General features: G+C 42.6%; 1 protein-coding gene across 1 annotated transcript in view; it reads right to left on the bottom strand.

Annotated features, from left to right (window-relative positions):
- ECT2L (epithelial cell transforming 2 like) overlaps positions 1-20265 on the bottom strand; it is a 70332-nt gene that overhangs the window by 26646 nt on the left and 23421 nt on the right. The window contains exons 4-9 of the mRNA XM_090280674.1: positions 18805-19057; positions 17789-17957; positions 16956-17094; positions 7223-7391; positions 4197-4325; positions 196-288 (exon numbers count right to left, since the gene is read on the bottom strand). Coding sequence (XP_090136800.1) covers positions 196-288; positions 4197-4325; positions 7223-7391; positions 16956-17094; positions 17789-17957; positions 18805-19057 — 952 coding nt within the window. The remainder of the gene's footprint in view (positions 1-195; positions 289-4196; positions 4326-7222; positions 7392-16955; positions 17095-17788; positions 17958-18804; positions 19058-20265) is intronic.

The raw sequence follows: 20265 nt of genomic DNA, 5'->3' as shown, positions 1-20265 counted from the left end.
GTTGGAAGCAAATATTTGCAATGCATAATCTCCTTCAAGCAAATGACGGAGTGATGGGAGATGACAAAGTTTCAGAAAAGGAATTGTAGCTGACATCGGTTGGAACCAGTATTATGTAGCCGCATGTTGTCTTTTGGGGATCCTGGAGTTGGCGCATGTTATTGGGCATGAGGGCCAGCACCCATGTACACTTACTGTGTTGGTAAGAGCCGGTGGCGATCCCCGTGGGGGAGGTAAACAACGTGCCAGTGAGTTGAGACAGCTGAGAAAGAACTTCTACACCTGCCTCTGCACAAAAACATTTTTATTAGTTTACTCACAGGTGCTGCCGTGGAACAGGTAAGCATTGCTTAGGAGCACTAATGAGCTGGCCAGGAAAGGCCACTGCAGATCTCGTTCTCAACTCAAACCCCTCATGGATAGTCTAGCAACACTCTACAGTTCTCCCCGACGTGCGGAAGCCCACACACTGAATCTGTGAGGACTGCACCACAGGGTGGAAAAGAGCGCATGTGGTTTGAGCTTGTGCTTATTCTCGAGTCTGGAATACTCGGGCCCAAGTCACAGAAAAGGAAGTCTCAGTGTAAAAGGGCAGATTTAAAACTGTTAAACACAGAATGGAATACAATGGTCAAAACCGAGCATGGCAATAATTTCACTCCTTCTTCAGTGACACTCTATAGATTGAAGTATGTTCATTTTCTTGATTGTTCTATGGTTTCACAAGCTATTACACATATATCAAAATGTATCCAATTGCACAATTTAAATATGTGCAGTTTATTGTATGTCGAATATACCTTAATAAAGCTATTTAAAAATTTTAACATCATTCCCCCAGAAGATGAATTTTAGGTTTCTGGTTTATGAAGCCACTGGGTGAATGACAATATCTTAACTGAGGAATCCTGGGGAGGGGTAGTTTGGTGTTGGGGAGGCAGTCGTGAGTTTGTTCTAGGTGTGTTAATTTTGAGATGCTCTTAAGACATGCAAAGTGAACATCCATATGAAGATGTCAAGCAGGAGCTAGAAACAGGTCTGCATCTCAGAGAAATCTGAGGTGAGAGCATCAAGTTGGGAGTGTCCAACATATAGACTGAATTTAGAGTCTTAGGAATAGATGAGACCACCCGGGACATGTGTAGTCTCGGAAAAGGAGCAAGCCTGGGGTCAAGCCCCGGGCACATGTAAGCACCTTGTCGAGGAGGAGGGCCAGCGCAAAGGAATGAGAAGCCGGACGGAGGCAGGAGGAAAACAAGGAGAATGTGGCCTTAGGGACATTGAGAGAAGAAGGAGAGCTTCGAGGAGCGTTCATCTGCATCCATGGCTGCTGAGAAGTCAAAGCAGAGTGAGGATAGAGAAGGGACCACTGGATTCGGGCATGTGCAAGTCACTTATTTTCTTCTGAAAGCAATTTCAGGTGAGTTAAAGAGACCAGTCGGAGCAGCTTGAGGCGTGAATGGCAGGTGAGGAAGGTAGAGGCTGTCGGCACAGACCATGGTTCTCGAAGTGGGGCGCTTGGGTCAGCAGCAGCAGCAACACCTGGGAACGTGTTGGAAATGAATTCTCAGGCCCCATCCCAGACCTACTGAATCAAATACCCTAGGGTGGGGCCAGCAATGTGTATGTAGTTTAGCAAGACGTCCAGGTGATTCAAACACACACTGGAGTTTGAGAACCACTGGTATAGTCCGCTCAGAATGTGGTGGTGGTGGGGTTATGATCTCTCTCTCTCTCTTTGTAGAACAGGAGCTACTGCAGGTGTTCCTGGTTTGTATCAATGACCCAGTAAAGACGGAGAATTGAGGCAACACGAGGGGATGTGAGAGGCGCAGTGAGAAGGTGAAAGGCCGTGGGATACAGAGTCCAAATGGAGTCGTTGGTCTTTGACTTGAGCAGGGGAGCTTCATCCCTAGTGACAGAAGGGAAGACAGGGAATGAAGGTAAGAGGCGGGGTAGGTGGAGGACATGGTGTCAGGAGGACACTTAGGGCGTTTTCTCAGGGAAGCAAAAGGTGAGGTCCACGGCTGAAAGAGAGCATCGTTGAAAAGATTGACTAAAGGGGATAAGGGATAAAATAGTTATTTCAAAGGGTGGGGAAATTAATTTGCCAAGGAAGTGTGGTAGGATTGCTTATTAGTGCTGCAATTGCATCTGATATTTATGCCATTCAAGTAAAGTCCGATCAGTAAGAACAGTTGCATTGCTTCTTCCAGCAGCCTTCAGCTGGCTTAGTGCAGCCAGGCAGGCAGGCAGGCAGGCATAGAGTTTGCAGGTGGCTGTGTGTAGGCCAGCACAGGGATCTAGTCAAATGGGTGGGGATTTAGCTGGGAAAAAGCCAAAGAAGTTCAGCCTTTGCAAGAGAGTGATGATAATGATGACCCATGAAGTCCAAGTTTAACAAGGAAGGGAGCAAGGAGGAAGGCATGCTGATAGAGCGTAAACAAGTAGGGTGTGGATTGGAGCTCTCCCGGTGAAGAAGTGCTGGAGTGGGAAGGTTGAGTTCATGATTTGGAAGTGGCACTTAAAGAGACAGATGCTTGAAATCCAAGATAGCAGAGGTGTTACACTCCTGAGTGATGCTTGAGGTGGTGGAAGAGAGATTTTTGGACTGAGAAGCCAGGGTCTTCTGACTGAACCAGGGTCTTAGTGGTTCATCCAGGTGGAAATTAAGTATATTTAACAAGAAGTCTGGGAATGGTTTCAGGGCCCAGAATGGTGGTGGGAAATCTATTGTTTGAGTGCTATTGTTTCACTTCAGACAGTTTTTATGTCACCAAATCTATTGATCTTTTTTCCCTTTTGCCTTGATTGTCTGCCTCTGAATATTTTACTTTCCCATATCCTTTCTTTTTCCTCTTCTCCAATTAGAAAATTTGTTTTGCTCTCATTATAAAAGAAAGTAATATTAGTTTATTACAGAAAATAGAGGTAAATAAAAGAAAATTTTTAAAAATGAAGGAAATCTCACTTATCATCTTATCCAACTATAATTAAACACCTTGGTATATGTCCTTCTCTCTATATAGACAACCATACACAGGTTATAAACATGGGACCACAATATCCATGTTCTCTGTAATGTACTATTAAACACTGTTGAATATTAGAAAATTTTAAAAAACCATCTAGAGATAGATTCTGTTATTTTGCTATTTTCCTTATAGATTTTTCTATGCATATTTTCTACATAGTTGAGATTATGTAATTGTTATAATTGTGTACAAATGTCTTTACGATAATTTGTATTTCACTTTCCTTTAAACCCCTTCCCTCCTTTTGTTTTTATCCTTTCCCCTGGTTGAAGCTTGCTAATGAAATTTGAAAATTAAGACCTTAAAAATTCCCAGTTCTCTAAAGAATGGGTAATAAGAAACAGTTTGAAAAAATTTAACTTCATACTCCCTCTCCCCTGTTCTGCTGGGTAAAAAACACACAAACAAACCCAGAGTCCATGAATGCAGAGCTTTTATTTAACAGATAACTAAAAAGTGAATTTGATTTAATGTTTCTGGAATTTCCCTTTAAGTACTGAAATCAACTTCAAATTATAGTGGCTGATACTAGACAGGCAGGCACTTAAAATGATATCAGCAACCCCAGTGATCATCAGCTACTGTCATCTTCACGAAGCACTTCACTCTTTTTAGTGTTCTAATAGTAAGTATTTCTATTATTACTTATTTGTATAAATTAAGTTTTTATGTAATTTTGATATTCACAAGTCCTATAACGTAAGGTACTTTTATCCTAATGGACACAGGAGGAAACAGAGGTTCACGAACTTAAGGCCACATAGCTAAAATGGAATGAGTAGGATTCAGGTCCAAGTCCTTGATCCCCAAGTTCATGGTCACACATTCCAGGTTCAGAACACAGTGTAGAAAGTTGTCTCATTGACCAATTATGGTTCCCATGCTGATGAGGTCCTTTCCCTTGGATTTTGCAAGCTGACTTGACTGCATTTTCCAGAAGGAATGGAAATAATGTTCCTGGCTGGCTCTTGTCACTAGTGACGTTATTTTTGCAGGAACGGTTTACTCTAACCACTAACCCCAAAGCCCGTTTCCTCTAAATGCCTGAGTATATGAGGGTATAAAGCAGAAAAGAAATAGAGTAAATGTAACAGAATCACTTGGACAAACTCACAAAATATCCTTATAACGTAGGCATGACCACTACCTTGCAAAACTCACCTGATGCTCCAAGTGGTACAAAGAGGTCCACATGACCTCCTTCTTCTTCAGGGGCCACATAGCTGCCTAATTTCTCCCAGAAGTCTCTTACCTCAGGCTTCAATAAATTTTTAATACTGATTTTATAGCCTGAGAGAAAATCGGAAAGTCATATTAATTTGTAACATTCTCATGACCTGAAACTCTTAGCAGCTTGTGAAAATGGAAGCACAATTCAAAAAGCCAACATCTGCTCCTAAGAACAAGTTCTGTAGGGCATCTCTGCTTCAAAGCTGTAGCACATTCAGGCTGCAGAAGGTACCGCTGGACTTCAACATGGCCCCAGTCTCCTTTACATTCCGGATTTATTCGACTCTTTGCACTTAGTTTAGGACATTGTGTTTCTGCCTCTGCTGTGTAGCGATGTAAGTTACCAGGCTCACAGCAGGGTTCAGGGTGGATGGCTGGTCAAGTCCTGGGATTTTGTAACCAAGTTCCAACGGAGAAGTGTTTCCCACAATTGTCAATCAAACCGTAAGCCATTCAGAGCAGAAGTGATGCCCCAGGAGGTGGTAAACATCACTGTAATGCTTACTCCCTCCCTGGGAATGAGGGCCATGACTCAGCTAACCTGCCTGTGTCTGGACCCATTTCTGAACTGGCTTTACTAAACCCCACAGATGTACTGCAAACAAAGCTGGGCACACAGTCCTGGTGGTTCGTGCCTTCACATTGAGAGGTCTAGACACATAATGGGAGGTCCTCTTCAGGTGACTGGACTGAGAGATTTCATTTTCTTGTTTTGAAGGCAAAAGCTTCTCAGAAAACACCACAATTATATAGAAGGAAACTTCAGTTTTCTGAAGTATTTTTGTTATTGTCACTATTGCTCTAATAAAATAAAACAAAGAAAAGGCAGAGTTTGGAAACCTTTCTCATCTGGAAATCAGCCCTGACTGGTGTAGTTCAGAAGGCTGGGCATTAACTTGCGAAGTGTAAGGTCACTGGTTCGATTCCTGGTCAAGGGCACATGCCTGGGTTGTGGGTTCAGTCCCATTTGGGGTGCCTATGAGAGGCAACCAATCAATGTTTCTCTCACACATTGATGATTTTCTCCTTCTCTTTCACCCTCTCTTCCCCTCTCTCTAAAAATAAATATTAAAAAAACATTTTTTTAAAGCTGAGATCAGGCTCTTTTGCCCCATAGGAGGTGAACCTACCACCACAGCATAAACTTGCACTTGGCACTTCACTATTTAGAGAAGAGCCACCATGTAATTAAATCATAAATTTAAACCCCAAATAGCAGCTGTGCTTTACTTTATGGGGATATAAAAATTGAATGTGGAATACAATTTGCTTTAGGCACAGGTAAACTAAACAAGAAAAGCAAAAACTAACGTACAGCTGAGCCAAAAGCTAATAATAAAATCTACTGAAGCTATCCCAGGTACGTCACATTCCAGCCACAGAAATGGCAATTTGATGGGTGGTTCAGGTACTCGTTCTGCCGTCTTGTGAGTTCCCCACCAGCGGGACCCTTGACCGCCTGTTCCCTCTCTTCCTTCAGCATACAACAGTGGAAGACTTCAATTTGATAAAACTTAAAACAATTCTATTTTAGGTATAAGCTAGGAAGGATGCAAGTTATAGTATGAGGAGGAATAGAAATTAAAAGTTTATTTCTAAAATATTCACTATCTCGTTCCCCCCCAGAAGGGTAACTATTGACATTTTTAAAAGATGGCCCATAACAAGTTAATGATATCAGCCAATCCTTAGTGGTACAACCATTTGGAAGTATAATGAATGTTGTTAGTGCACACCAGTGCAAAGATCTTGGTTTGCTACTATTAAAAGGGCTTAACTTTCATCAAACTTAAAATTTTTGTGCATCAAAGGACAGAATGACCAGGGTAAAAGTCAACCTTCAGAATAGGAGAATATATTTGCAAATCCTATATCTGATAAGGGGTTAATATTCAGACTATATGAAGAATGCCTACAACTCAATAACAAAAAAATCAAATAACCCAATTGAAAAATGGGCAAACAACTTGAATAGACATTTCTCTAAAGAAGATATAGAAATGGCCGACAAGCATATAAAAAGGTGCTTAACATCACTAATCATCAGAGAATGTAAATCAAAGCCATAAAAGATATTACCTCAGACCCATTAGGATGTCTACTGTTTAAAAAATAACCCAGAAAATAACGTGTTGGTGAGATGGTAAAAAGTTGGAACCCCTGTACACTGTTGGTGGGATTGGATTGTAAAATAGTGTAGCCAGCATGGAAAGTACAGTATGGTATTTTCTCAAAACATTAAAAATAGAACTATATAATCCAGCAATTCTACTTCTGTATATATATCCAAAGGACTTAAAAGCAGGATCTCAAAGATATATTTGCATACTTATACTCATACCAGCACTATTCACAATAGCCAAGAGGTGGAAGCAACCCAAATGTCCATCAATGAATGAACAAAATGTGGTATATGCATACAATAGAATACTATTCAGCCTTACAAAAGGAAAAAATTCTTGTTGCATGCTACAATATGGACACCCTTGAAGATATTATGTAAAATGAAATAGGCCAGTCACAAAAAGTCAAAAAACTGTATGATTCCAGTATATGAGATTAATCTAAATTAGTCACACTCATAGGAGCAGAAAGCAGGATAGCAATTCCTAGGGGCTTGAGAGATGGGGAAAAAGGGAATTATTGTTTAATGATGTGATGGTTAATTTCACGTGTCACTACTGGGGTGTCAAATTTAATTCCAGGAGTGTCTGTGAGGGTGTTTTGGGGTGACATTAACATTTGAATAGGTGGGCTGAGTAAAGCAGATTCACTAATATGGGTGGGCCTCACTGAAACAGAACTTGTCCTGCACAGAACTTGTCCTGCTTGATTACTTTGATCTGTGTTGTCAACCTTCTTAACGAATGGAAACTTAAACAGCAGCCTGAAGGTCACACATGTGGACAAATACTACATCAGTGCAAAGTTGCTTGTTCTTTCCAGTCCCATCTTACCTTGGAGTAAATTGATTTCTCTGCTGTTTCCATCACTAAATATTCCCATACTCTGTACCCTCTGTCCATCCAGAGCTTTGTCTACGAGATAAAGCAGGCTCTCCAAGGTTATGCCACTGTGTTCATATACCACAGAGATGATACCTGCCCTAACACTGTCCACCACCATCTAGAAAATAAAACCAAAGCTGTAGGAACCAAAGCCATTATGTTAGACTATTTAGTAATAAAAGAAATTTAATGAGTATATAATCTGTGATTTGGAAATTTTTTTTCTAGAAATTATGTAAAGAGAAACATAATCTTTCTCCTTCACTGGCCCTTTTAAAAATTATTTCTTTTCTAATTATAAGAAAAGAAAATGGTATACATTTGTGGGTACATCCCTCAGAGATAAATTCTATTAACAAGTTATGTTATTTCCTTCCACGCATACACAGACATATATACAGCTTTTAAAAAATCATAAAATTGAGATCATTCAAGTTTGCAATAGACTTCTTAAATAGAATTAGTTTTCTTAGTTATGAATACTTTATAAATATTGATAAAAATTTCTCACATAAGTAAAAATTAAACACTATTCATTGAATTCAACAACCAAATAAACTTCATTATGATAAAGTTAATTGATTAGCAGCAGACAGGTTAGAAGTTATCACAGTCATTAATTTTTCACAAAACCTCACACCCTTTAGCAACTCTTGCAATGTTGGTTTGGTGAAGATGTATTTTTTTTAGCCTTTTTGTTTTTGTCTAGGAAACTCCTTATTTGTCTTCCATTTTAAATGAGATCCTTGCTGGATAGAGTAGTCTTGGTTGCAGGCCTTTGCTTTGGGGAAAAGAGAGAGCATACCTCAACATAACAAAGGCCATAGATGAGAAACTTACAGCCAACATCATACTCAACAGGCAAAAACTAGAAGCTTTTCCCCTAAGATCAGGAACAAAATAAGGGTGTCCACTTTTACCACTTTTATTTAACATAGCATTGGAAATCCTAACAATAGTAATAAGAAAAGAAAAAAGAAATAAAAGGCATCCAAATCGGAAAGGAGGAAGTAAAACTGTTATTATTTGCAGATGACATGATCGTGTACATAGAAAACCCTATAGGCTCCACCAAAAAACTACTCGACTTAATAAGTGAATTTGGCAAATAGCAGGATACAAAGTACATATTCAGAAATTGAAGGCTTTTTTGTACACCAACAATGAAATATCAGAAACAGAAACTAGGGGGGAAAATCTCATTTACTATAGCAACAAGAAAAACAAAGTACCTAGGAATAAACTGAACCAAGGAGGTAAAAGACCCCCTTGGGGAGGAGAACTACAGAATGTCGAAGAAAGAAATTAAGGAAGATACAAATAAAAGGAAGCATATACAGTGTTCATGGATGGGAAGAATTAACAGCATTAAAATGTCCATACTACCCAAAGCAATCTATAGATTCAACACAATCTCTATTAAAATACCAATGTCGTCGTCGGCAGCCGTCCGTCTCGAGAGACGATGGCGTAGCTTCTTGAGAGTCTATCTGCACCGCCGAGAATGGCTGTGCAGTCCGATTCGGGAGTGACAATCCCTGCCGCACTTGGTACAGGTGAAGGCAGATGGCTGTTGTTGCTGCTGCTGACACTGCTTCCGCCTCGATCTTTTCTGGACCGCCTCCTCGTTGCGCGCAGCCTCCGCGCATGACGTACCTTGCCTGACCGCGAGCCTCCAGGCTAGGCGGTCGTCTGCTTGAACTTCCCATGTGTTGAGATTGATGGAGCATTGTGTCATGTCCTTTTTGCAGATGTCTTTGAACCACAGTTTTGGGCGCCCTGTCATCCTCTTGCCTTCTGCTAGCTCGCCGTAGAGGAGGTCTTTGGGGATACGGCCTGCATCCATTCTTTTGACATGGCCGAGCCACCTGAGGCGTCTCTCGCTAAGAACTGCATGCAAACTGCTCATATTGGCTCGCTTCACCACCTCGGTGTTGGGAACCTTATCCTGCCAGGTGACATGCAGGACGCGTCGCAGGCACCTCATGTGGAAGCTGTTGAGTTTCCTTTCGTGCCTTGCGCAGGTGGTCCACGTCTCGCTGCCATAGAGGAGAGTGCTGAGTACGCAGGCTTGGTAGATGCGCAGTCTGGTTTTCTCAGTGAGGCTGGAATTGTTCCACGCTCGCCGGTTCAGTCTGGCCATAACTGTGGCTGCCCTGGCGATTCTCCGGTTGACCTCCAAGTCGACTGACAGAGAGCTCGAGATGGTGGACCCGAGGTAAGTGAAGTCGTTGACAACCTCCAGGGGGTACCCGTCGATGGTGATGCATGGGGGAGTCCCCGTGCCTTGAGCCATAACATTCGTCTTCGTCAGGCTGATGGCTAGTCTGAACTCCTTGCATGCGTGGGAAAGGCAAGTGACTAGCTGCTGGAGTCCCTCTTCGGAGTGTGATGTCAAAGCTGCGTCGTCGGCGAAGAGCATTTCACGGATGAGCACCTCTTTGACTTTGGTCTTGGCTCGTAGACGGGCCAGGTTGTAGAGCTTGCCATCGGATCTGGTGTGAATGAAGACACCCTCGCTGCAGTCCTTAAAGGCGTATTGGAGGAGCATGGAGAAGAAGATTCCGAACAGCGTAGGCGCGAGGACGCAGCCCTGCTTTACTCCGCTGCTGACTGGGAAGGCCTCAGAGGTTGCGCCGTTGTAGGACACCGTGCTGTGCATGTTGTCGTGAAAGGACATGACCACAGCAAGCAGATGTGGTGGACAGCCAATCTTTCGTAGCAAGCTGAAGAGTCCGCTTCGACTGACCAGATCAAACGCCTTCGTGAGGTCGATAAAGGCGAGGTAGAGTGGTTTATGCTGCTCGTGACACTTCTCCTGCAGCTGGCGTAGGGAGAAGATCATGTCCACTGTTGATCGGCCAGCTCTGAAGCCACACTGGGACTCTGGGTAGACGCGGGAAGCAAGGGTCTGCAGGCGGGCAAGAGCGACCCGGGCGAATACTTTGCCGACGACGCTGAGGAGAGAGATGCCCCGGTAGTTGTTGCAGTCGCTGCGGTCTCCTTTGTTCTTGTACATGGTGATAATGTTGGCGTCTCTCATATCCTGGGGGATGTAACCCTCCTTCCAGCAGAGACAGAGTAGATGGTGGAGCGGCTGTAGCAGGACTGGTTTCCCACTCTTTAGGATTTCTGGAGGGATTCCGTCGCTTCCTGGTGCTTTCCCGCAAGCGAGGCGGTCGATGGCTTTGCCGAGCTCTGCCGCAGTAGGTGGGGTGTCTAGCTCCTCCATGACTGGTAGGTCTGGGATGGCGTTAAGAGCAGTGTCTGTTACGGTGTTCTTCGTTGTGTACAGCTCGAGGTAGTGCTCGGTCCACCGCCGCATTTGCTGTTCCTGGTCAGTGATGACCTCACCTGTCTTGGACTTAAGGGGGGCGATCTTGGAGGGGATTGGGCCTGTTGCCTTCTTGATACCCTCATACATTCCTTGTGCGTTGCCTATATCGGCGGCTTCCTGAATGCTTCTGCACAGGTTTAGCCAATAGGTGTTGGCACAGTGGCGGGCGGTCTTCTGGACTTTGTTCCTGGCAGCCCGTAGAGCTTGAAGTGTACTGGGAGTGGGCGTGACCTTGTAAGCCAGTAGGGCCTTCCTCTTAGCCTCGATCACGGGTTCCATTTCTTCCCAGTGAGCCTCGTACCAGTCAGCGTTCTTCCGCTCTTTCTTCCCGTAAGCAATAATGGCGGAGTTGTATATGGCGTCGCGGAGACGTGGCCAATTGGATTCGATAATGTCATCTGCCGCCATTCCCTCGCCGAGTGCATCTTCCATCTTGTTGATGAATTGCTGGGTCTTAACTGGGTTGCTGGCACAACTGGTGTTGATGCGTGGGCGACCCTTCATCTTGGAGTGGTGCAACCTCTTCGGCATTATGCGCACCTTGCTTACCACGAGGGCATGGTCCGTGTCGCAGTCTGCACTGTGGTAGCTGCGGGTGAGGAGGGTGCTGCCAATATCCGTTCTTCTGGTGATGACGAGGTCAAGCTGGTGCCAATGACGGGAGCGGGGGTGCCTCCATGACACCTGGTGGATCTCTTTGCACTTGAAGAATGTGTTTGTCACGCACAGGCCGTGGTGACACAAAAGCTCAAGCAGTCGCTGACCATTCTCATTGATCTTTCCTCTCCCAAAGTTTCCAAGGCAGGTGGGCCAGGCCATGTGGTCGGCTCCTACTCTTGTGTTGAAGTCTCCAAGGAGATAGAGAGCGTTACTTCTGGGAATCTTGGATAACGCTTCGTCCAGTGCATGGTAGAACTGTTCTTTCTCTTCGGTGGTGGCGCAGAGGGTTGGGGCATACGCGCTAAGAATGCTGACTGGGCCGAAAGTTGTTGACAATCGGAGGGTAAGTAATCTCTCTGTGCCTCCTGTGGGTGGCTCTATGGAGTTAACAAGCGTGTTCTTCACAGCGAACCCAACACCGTGCTGTCTTGGTTGGTCCGGAGACTTCCCTTGCCAGTAGAAGGTGTAGTTGGTTTCTCTGATAGTTCCGTTGTCGGCCAACCGGGTCTCCTGTAGAGCCACAATGTCGATGTTTAGTCGTGCCAGTTCCCTATCGATGACGGCGGTTTTCCTGGCACCCTTGATCCACGGAAGGTCTGCAGTAAGTCCGGGGCACATGGTCCTGATGTTCCAGCTAGCGAGGCGAAGAGCCGGAGGCTTCTTTCTTGTTGTTTGCTTGGAATTAACTGGTGCGGGTGTTTTGTGGCCCACTTTTCAAGAGGCGCCTCTCTGATCCCCACGCACCCAGGGGGGCAGGCGAGCCATGGCGAGACGGTAGCTGTCCAGTGAGGTGCGATGACCTCTCCCACCGTCAGAGGAGACCCCTGGCGCTCGTTTCCTTCGCCAATCGGATGAGCTTATAACCGGTATCTGTCTCCTCCCGTGTTGAGTCGACATCTTGCGATGACGCTGGAGTGTCCTCTCAAGTGAAACTGAAGCTACAGAGCCTGGGCAGGGTGATATGGAGGGTCTGCTGTTGCCCATGCAGCAGACCCCCCCTCTCTTCGCAGCTGAAGGGTCCAAGGGAAAGACAAAGTCAATACAGCTTGGCTTCAGGTGCGCCGCAGGAGTTGCCGGTGTTGACTACAATGTCAAACCGCCTTAGGGACTCCGGCTCCGGATTTTCTGTCGGGGTTTACTCCCTTAGCCTTTCCCCTGAAGAGGTATGCCGCAAGGCAGCGGAGGTTTTTTGGGGTCAGAGTTTTCCTTCTCTGATTTTAGAGATGTCCTTCCTCTTTCCTCCTTTACAGTCTTGAGGGCAGCATTTACAGGCTAAAATAGAAAACTGGCAGTGTAACCTTCTAAGCAGATACTACCAATACCCTGCTTGGGTATACTCACCCAACAATAAACATCTCTTAAATGTCCTCCAAGTGCCATGCCTCGAATTAGTAAATGGCAGTGCAATGGCAGCCAAACATTTGGATCAGTTTCACTAAGTAAACCACCAACACGAGTAGGTTTTTAAAACAATAGAATAGTGTCTCATTTTATTAAAAATAATAACTATTTTTAAGCAACTTACCAGCAACACTGAATAAAAACCTGGCTGTGTTTCCCACTGTTTCAACTGCTCCTCAGCTGGCTTTAACACAGCAGTATCCTGACTGGTGGCCTGAGTTAAGACTTGAAGAACAATAGTGCTGGCACTATTGAGATCCATGGAAACCAATTGGCTCAGTCCGAATAGCCCGGCTCTCCAGCTTCCACTGTCCAACACGAAGTGGCGTCGGTTGGTCCCGCGCCCCACGCTTGCAAGTCCACGCGCCGCCGCCCACTGATACCGAAAGCGGCTTCTAGGAACGCGCCATGTTCTGAGTCGCAGCTCTAAACGATGCGGACGCTCTCAAAAATTATGTAAGAGGTTCAGGGCTGGTTGCAAATGATCAAGGAAGTCAGAGGCAGCTACTTCATATTAATTTCCCTGAGGATTTGCTGGCACCATCCCAGACAGACTTGTTGCAGCCCCATCTCAGGTCTCCAAAGTGACCTCAGAGAATGAAGCATGCGTGTGTAGCATGCTTCATATTTAGTATACTTCATATTTAGTATAAATATTTCAAAAATTTATATGGAACCAAATATGACCGGCTATCTTGAGAAAGAAGAACAAAGTAGGAGGGATCGCAATACCTGATATCAAACTATATTACAAGGCCACTGTAATCAAAACAGTCTGGTACTGGCCTAAGAACAGACACATAGATCCATGGAACAGAAAGGAGAATCCAGAAGTAAACCCATGTCTCTATAGTCAATTAATATTTGACAAAGTGGGCAGGAGCACAAAATGGAGTAAAAGTAGCTTCTTCAACAAATGGTGTTTGGAGAACTGGAATGGTACCTGCAAAAAAACTGAAACTAGACCATCAACTTACACCACACACCAGAATAAACTCAAAATGGATAAAGGACTTAGACATAAGCCATGAGACCATCAAAGTCCTAGAGGAAAACATAGGCAGTAAAATCTCAGATATACCATGCAGCAATATTTTTGTTGATACATCCTATAGGGCTAGGGAAGTAAAGGAAAGAATAAACAAATGGGGCTACATCAAATTAAAAAGCTTCTGCATGGCTAAAGAAAACATCATCAGAATGAAAAGGGAACCAATTGTATGGAAAAACTTATTTGCCAATGATACACTGGACAAGGATTTGATCTCCAAAATATATAAAGAACTCTTCCAACTCAACACCAGGAAGAAAAACAATCCAATTTAAAAATGGGTAAAAGATCTAAACAGACACTTCTCCAAGGAGGACATACAGAGGGCCCACAGGCATATGAAAGAATGCTCAACATCATTAGCCATCAGAGAGATGCAAATTAAAAACACAATGAGATACTATCTCACACCAGTCAGAATGGCCATCATCAATAAATCATCAAACAACAAGTCCTGGCAAGAATGTGGAGAAAAGGGAACCCTAGTGCACTGTTGGTGGGAACGCAGACTGGTGCAGCCACTATGGAAAACAGTATGGATTTCCTCAAAAAACAAAAAATGGAACTGCCTTTTGATCCAGCAATTCCACTGCTAGGATTACACCCTAAGAATCCTGAAACACCAATTCAAAAGAACCTGTGCACCCCTAAGTTCATAGCAGCACTATTCACAATAGCCAAATGCTGGAAACAGCCTAAGTGCCTATCTGTAGATGAGTGGCTCGAACAACTGTGGTCCATTTACACAATGGAGTACTATGCAGCAGAAAGAAAGAAGGAGCTCCTACCTTTTGCGACAACATGGATGGAACTGGAGACTATTATGCTAAGTGAAATAAGCCAGGTGGCAAAAGACAAATACCAAATGATCTCACCTGAGAGGAAACTAATGAACAAAAGAAACAAGCAAAATAGAACCACAGGCATAGAAACAAAGAACTGACTGACAGCGACCAGAGGGGAGGTGGGAGGGGGAGAAGGGGGGAAAGAAGGGGAAGGGACTACTCAAGGAACATGTATGAATGACCCATGGACATGGACAACAGGGTGGGGATTGACTGAGGAAGTGGGCGGTGGGCAGAGCAGGGGAGAGCAATGGGGGAAAATTAGGACAACTGTAATAGAACAACAATTTTAAAAAAACCTCATGCTATCTTCTGGAGGTCACAGTTCAACAGAATGGAGACCACCACATGGTTACACCCTACTTTTTACCTAACCCTCTCCATCACATTCATAATCAAATAAGCAATTATGGCATAGTGTTTTATAAAGAAGACAAATAGGAGAATGGACTTATTTATACCAGTTTATTCACCCATATTCTGTCACATGTTACTCTCTGTGCCCAGCACGATGAATTTTTAATCATTAGGGAAACGATCTATGACCTACGTGGAGATCAAAACTCGGGTCTTGCTTTCATGTGGATCCACTAAGTTAGACTTGTAAATGGTCAAGTTCCATTCCTAGATACCCAGAAATAGAAGTAATTTCATATCTTAAAAACAAACATTTTGGCTCTGGCTGGTGTGGCTCAGTTGGTTGAGCATCATCCTGCACATCAAAAGGTTGTCTGTTCAATTCAGGGAACATACCACAGGCAACTGATTGATGTTTCTCTCCCTCTCTCTCCCTCACTTCCCCTCTCTCTAAGATAACTTTCGAAAACCTATTTTGTTGCAAATAGGAATTTTTGGAGAAAACTTTAAGTAGGCTAATGAATATAGCCTATTAAATGTTATCACTCACATATATCCCTATGTGTGTATTAATGTATATACGGAATTCCTTTATTTTTCTTATTCATATCAAAGTGAAAATATATGACTTCACTATAGAAAGAGTATATTTTACTTTAATGATACCCTCTTTATAGAGGTCACAAAATAAGATTTCAGACATTATTCTTTTTAGAGATGGTGGGTACATATTATTAAATTCCTTTGGCATTCCAAGAAATTTTAAAGTAACCTGTAATCACCTTGTTCTTTTGTGGATTAAATGCAACAAATTCAATTCAATAAGTATTTATTGGATACCTACTAAATATAAGGTAGTTTAGGCCTTTATTGCCTTTTTTGTTTGTTTGTTTCTCTAAAATTTTTTATTTTAAAGTAGACAATGGATTAATGAAACCATATATTTTATAATTCGGTCAGAGAATCTTAAGAATAACTAGTATTCTCTTGTTATTTTCATAAAGTTGTTTTACTTTCAGCAATTACATATTAGTACTCTTTTTAAAAGTAACATATTCTCAGTGAGCTAATATTTTGTAGCAGTTTTTAACATGATATGTATCTACACTCATAAAACATGTACAATACAAATCTCTGTTGAATATTTCCATCAGTTGGATCACTGGAGATTTTTAATGGTTTAACTTAAATTAATAACTTTACATGAAGTGATCCATGTAATAAACTTTCTCTTTAGAGGAGACTTATTAAATAGTGCTTTGAATTCTATGACACAGCAATTAATAAATCGTATATGCCTCACAGGTATTTTCTATACTGGAAAAACTTAATTGAGTTCTATTTATACTGTAGGAGAGCACACTAAAGAATTAAATTAATGTTTTGTAATCACAGGACTGCTATGCTTTAATTCACTTCGTACATCCTAGTCACCAAATTAAAATTTTAGGAATTTCTAAATCATCCATAACAATAAAACTGTACAAAAATTGAGTAGAAGAAAATATAAGCTGTCGTTCTGAGTTCTTTCTTTTCCTTTTTATTGAATTTATTGGGGTGACACTGGCTAACAAAATTATACAGGTTTCGGGTGCACAGCTCCACAACACATCATCTGTGCACTGTACTGTATGTTCACCCCCCAAGTCTCCACCCAACCTCATTTACTGTCCCCCTCATATCCTTCTCCACACCCACCCCTGTAACCACCACACTATTGTCAGTGCCATGAGCATTTTTTCTGTTTTTATTTTTAGCTCATTCCCTTCAACCCCCCACTCAGCCCCACCCCCAAAGCTGTCAGCCTGCTCTCTATCTATGAGTCTGTCCCTAATTTTGATTTATGGCTACCTTTATTGCTTCTCATTTTTAAAACTGTTTTGTGTCTGTAAACTTCCACTTATGTAGGACCAGTTGTCTTTTTGGAGATGAATCATTTTCATACACATGGTGGCCAAAAGATTGCCATACAATCCGTAGTGTGTCAATGACAAAACTTAGAAAGGCCTGGCCTTTTAACACAGTCTGTACCTCATATGCAGGAATCCGAGATGATATTAACATGAAGTGTGGCTGGAGAGCAAATGAAGGGCTGTCATCATGTTTAAGAACTCCATGCCAATTTTTCTTTGATAATAAAGGGTAGGAATGTCTTCCAGAAACATTACCTCTATAGGGGAAAAAACGGGGATAAGTGAAGTTCTCACATTCTTTTAATTTAACTTTGATCATATGTTCTCTGTGTCCATCAGTCATATATTATACACAAGGCAGGTGGCCTCAGTACCTCAGTCTCTCCCTGCAGTTGGGGACAGAGGCAAATGTGTCTCCTGGGCAGCTTGGGGCCAAAGCTGCCCTCTGGTCCTCTACCTCCATCTGTGGGACGCCAGAAAGTTCTCTTGAACTTAGCTTTTGTGGGGCACTCAAAATGAATGTAGTGACATACTTAGGGGTTCAAAACAACATTTTGAAAAGGAGTGGCTGAGAGATTTTAAATTTCCTTAATCCTCCAGGCCTCACGGTTTTCCGAGTAAACCATTCTCTCCACAGTCACCCCCACGTTGCCATTTGGATATGCTTACACCATAAAGCATTTCTGAAAAAATGATATTTTTGCTAAAATACAGAAAGTACACTACACCTACAATACAGCCTCTTTGCAGGGTTAAGAATATTTGAAATGTAAATTTTGAATGTTATGTATTTCTCTCTTCAGAAAGCATGTTAAAGACCACTGTTCTTGCTATATCAAAGGATAAGAGCTATATAATTATGAGATCCTACATGTTAGCTAGATTATTCTAGAATAAATTCTTGGTATCAGGGGATGGTCCCAAGCCTTCAGGAGATGGAGGTTTGCTTACCGCTTGGGCAAAGCTTCTAAGGACGCCAAAACAAGCTGTTTCTCCAAAGCCTCGTGTAATCCCGCTCGGTCCCTCACAGTCTGGGAGAGACGTGGTTGGCATTGGGATTTGAACAATCTAGAGCAGCTTGTTCCACTCACCCAGGGGGGTCGGCCTCGGAATAACGCCTCTGGAAAACAAACAGCAGCCGGCTTGGCTGTTTACTGCAGGCTTCTCCCAGCCAAGACTCCACAGATAAAAGGCACCGAAACCAAGGCTGCGTTGGGGCAGTATTCCAAAGGGCAGCCATTATGGCCGCTTTCACAGACTGTTTGTATTTCTCATTCTGTCCGCACTGTGGCTGCAAGTTGCCAGTGGCTTCAGGTCAAGAAACAAAGCTCAGAAAACAAGCAACTCTTTTCTTGTGGAAACGAGTTAATTTATAGGCTTCCCATCCATTTCTGTCCTCCTTAGCGTCAAGTAATTTCCCTTCGTTAGGACCTCACAGAGAGTGAGTCAGAAAGAAAAGGGAGCTCAAATCAGTTTTGTCGATTGCCTTTACACACAAATCAGAAGGATTAGCTGAAAGTGTGTCTTGTCCCCTTCCTTTCTACTTAAAAAAAAAAAAAAAAAAAAAAGCCATTCTTCCTGCTTTCATTCTCATTTCCATTTCTCCTCCTTTTTCAACACCCCCAATAAGAACGGTCCTAAACCTATTTATTTGTTTTGGCTTGTGCTCTTACTTCTCTCTCCTCCTTATCTTTGTTCTTATAAATTTGAGAAAAACTGGGACAGCGATGCGGGCGCTGATATTTGACCTTATGTAGTTAATCTGAAATCTTTTTTTGCTTATTAATGACTTGAAATAGACAACGAAGAATAAAAGAGTTTATCCTGAACATACAAGTACTTCAGAGAATGCCACCCACACGCTATTCCAGAAAGACAGCGCTACCCTCCTCGGTGAGAATTTGTATGTAAATCCATTAGTTTCTACACTGCTTGGTTAAGGTGAGAAGTTTTAAAACGCTACTCACTTTTATGCAGTGCAATTTTCTCCCAAATTATTTTCCTTAGGCACTTCTCTCTACGTCTCTCCTGTAGCTCCTCATCTTCTGTTTTGGGTTCATTCAGGGTCCCATAAACAGCCGCGGCTTCCCTTGGTGTCAGCCAGTCTAAGGTGGACACACAGGCAATGTAATGGTACTTCCAAGCGCCGTATTCGTGATCCGTTGGAGCGTAGGGCAGAAACCACCCAAACTTGATGCATTTGGGCATCCATAAGCAATCCTTCCGAGAAAGACATGAGAAAGATGAGTTGTGAGGTTTTTAAAGGTCAGTTTCCTAGTAATGCTTTCAGGCACACAGATGAGTTTTCTTTAATACTTTAAGATTTCTAGTGCAGTTGACTTGCCATCTAAACTTGACTCTGAAAAGTGAAAAACATTCCTTACTCCATAGGAAAACTAGTCTTTGATGAGCAGGTATATTAATATAAATATATATATATATATATATATATATTAGTCATCTTTGCACACTCATCTAGTGCTCGATAGCATTTGGTTACTTTAACCCTAGATTCTGAGACTTCTGCATCTAGCAATGATGTAGTTTGTTTCAGAGCAATCCTCCCACTGAGAGCAACTTTGAATGAACCATATGGTATTGCCAACATGCAACCAGTTTTGATATATGCAAATAGCAAATTTCATGTGGTTTAATCAAATTAAGTAACTAGACAGAATCCTATACAAGTATGTGAAGTCATTTGAAGTCATTATAGAGATACCAGTGCAACAAGGACCTGCGCAGCCAAGACCCGAGGGAGAAGGGAGATCCAGAGGTGGGCCTGATGGTGGGCACCCCTTTCACACCAGGGAATTTGACAGTTCCAAAGTAAAGTTTAGGCTGACAAGCAGACAGAAAGTTGTAAGTAGAAGTCTCACAAGCTTTAAAGACTTAGGCATTCTCACAGGGAAGAGAGGAAACAAACTTAAATCCAAGGCCCACTAAGGGGAAGAACCCTGGTAACCACCCCAGGCTTTCATTTGAGATCCTTTTCAGTAAGGATGATAAGGAATTGGATGAACTATCACCAGGACTGAAGGTAGCTTTGAAATACCTCATTCTCTGATTAGATTTAAGGGATCTATCCCTAGTCAAAACAAATGTCAGAATCAAAAGCAAATTCTTTCTGGAGGAAGATAATATCATCCAGAGACTCACATTATCACATTAACTTTGTACACTCAGTATCTGGTACTCAATTAAAATTACCAGGCACACAAAAAGACAATTATTTGTTTCTTCTTTTGTCTTTGAGTAAACAGAGAGAGGCCCTCAGGAGATCCCCATGTTGTAATTATCAGACATGAACTTTAAAAAACAACAACCTATAATTCAAATGTCTAAGAAATTAAATGGTTAGGCAGAAATTTGGGGCAAAAATAATCAAATCAACATTCTTGAATTGAAAAATATGACAACTGAAATTT

The sequence above is a fragment of the Furipterus horrens genome, unplaced genomic scaffold (assembly GCF_987537825.1).
Source record: "Furipterus horrens unplaced genomic scaffold, mFurHor1.1.pri manual_scaffold_6, whole genome shotgun sequence".
Classification (NCBI taxonomy): domain Eukaryota; kingdom Metazoa; phylum Chordata; class Mammalia; order Chiroptera; family Furipteridae; genus Furipterus; species Furipterus horrens.
The sequence above is the reverse complement of the archived record's forward strand: the minus strand, read 5'-3'. Positions and strand labels throughout refer to the sequence as shown.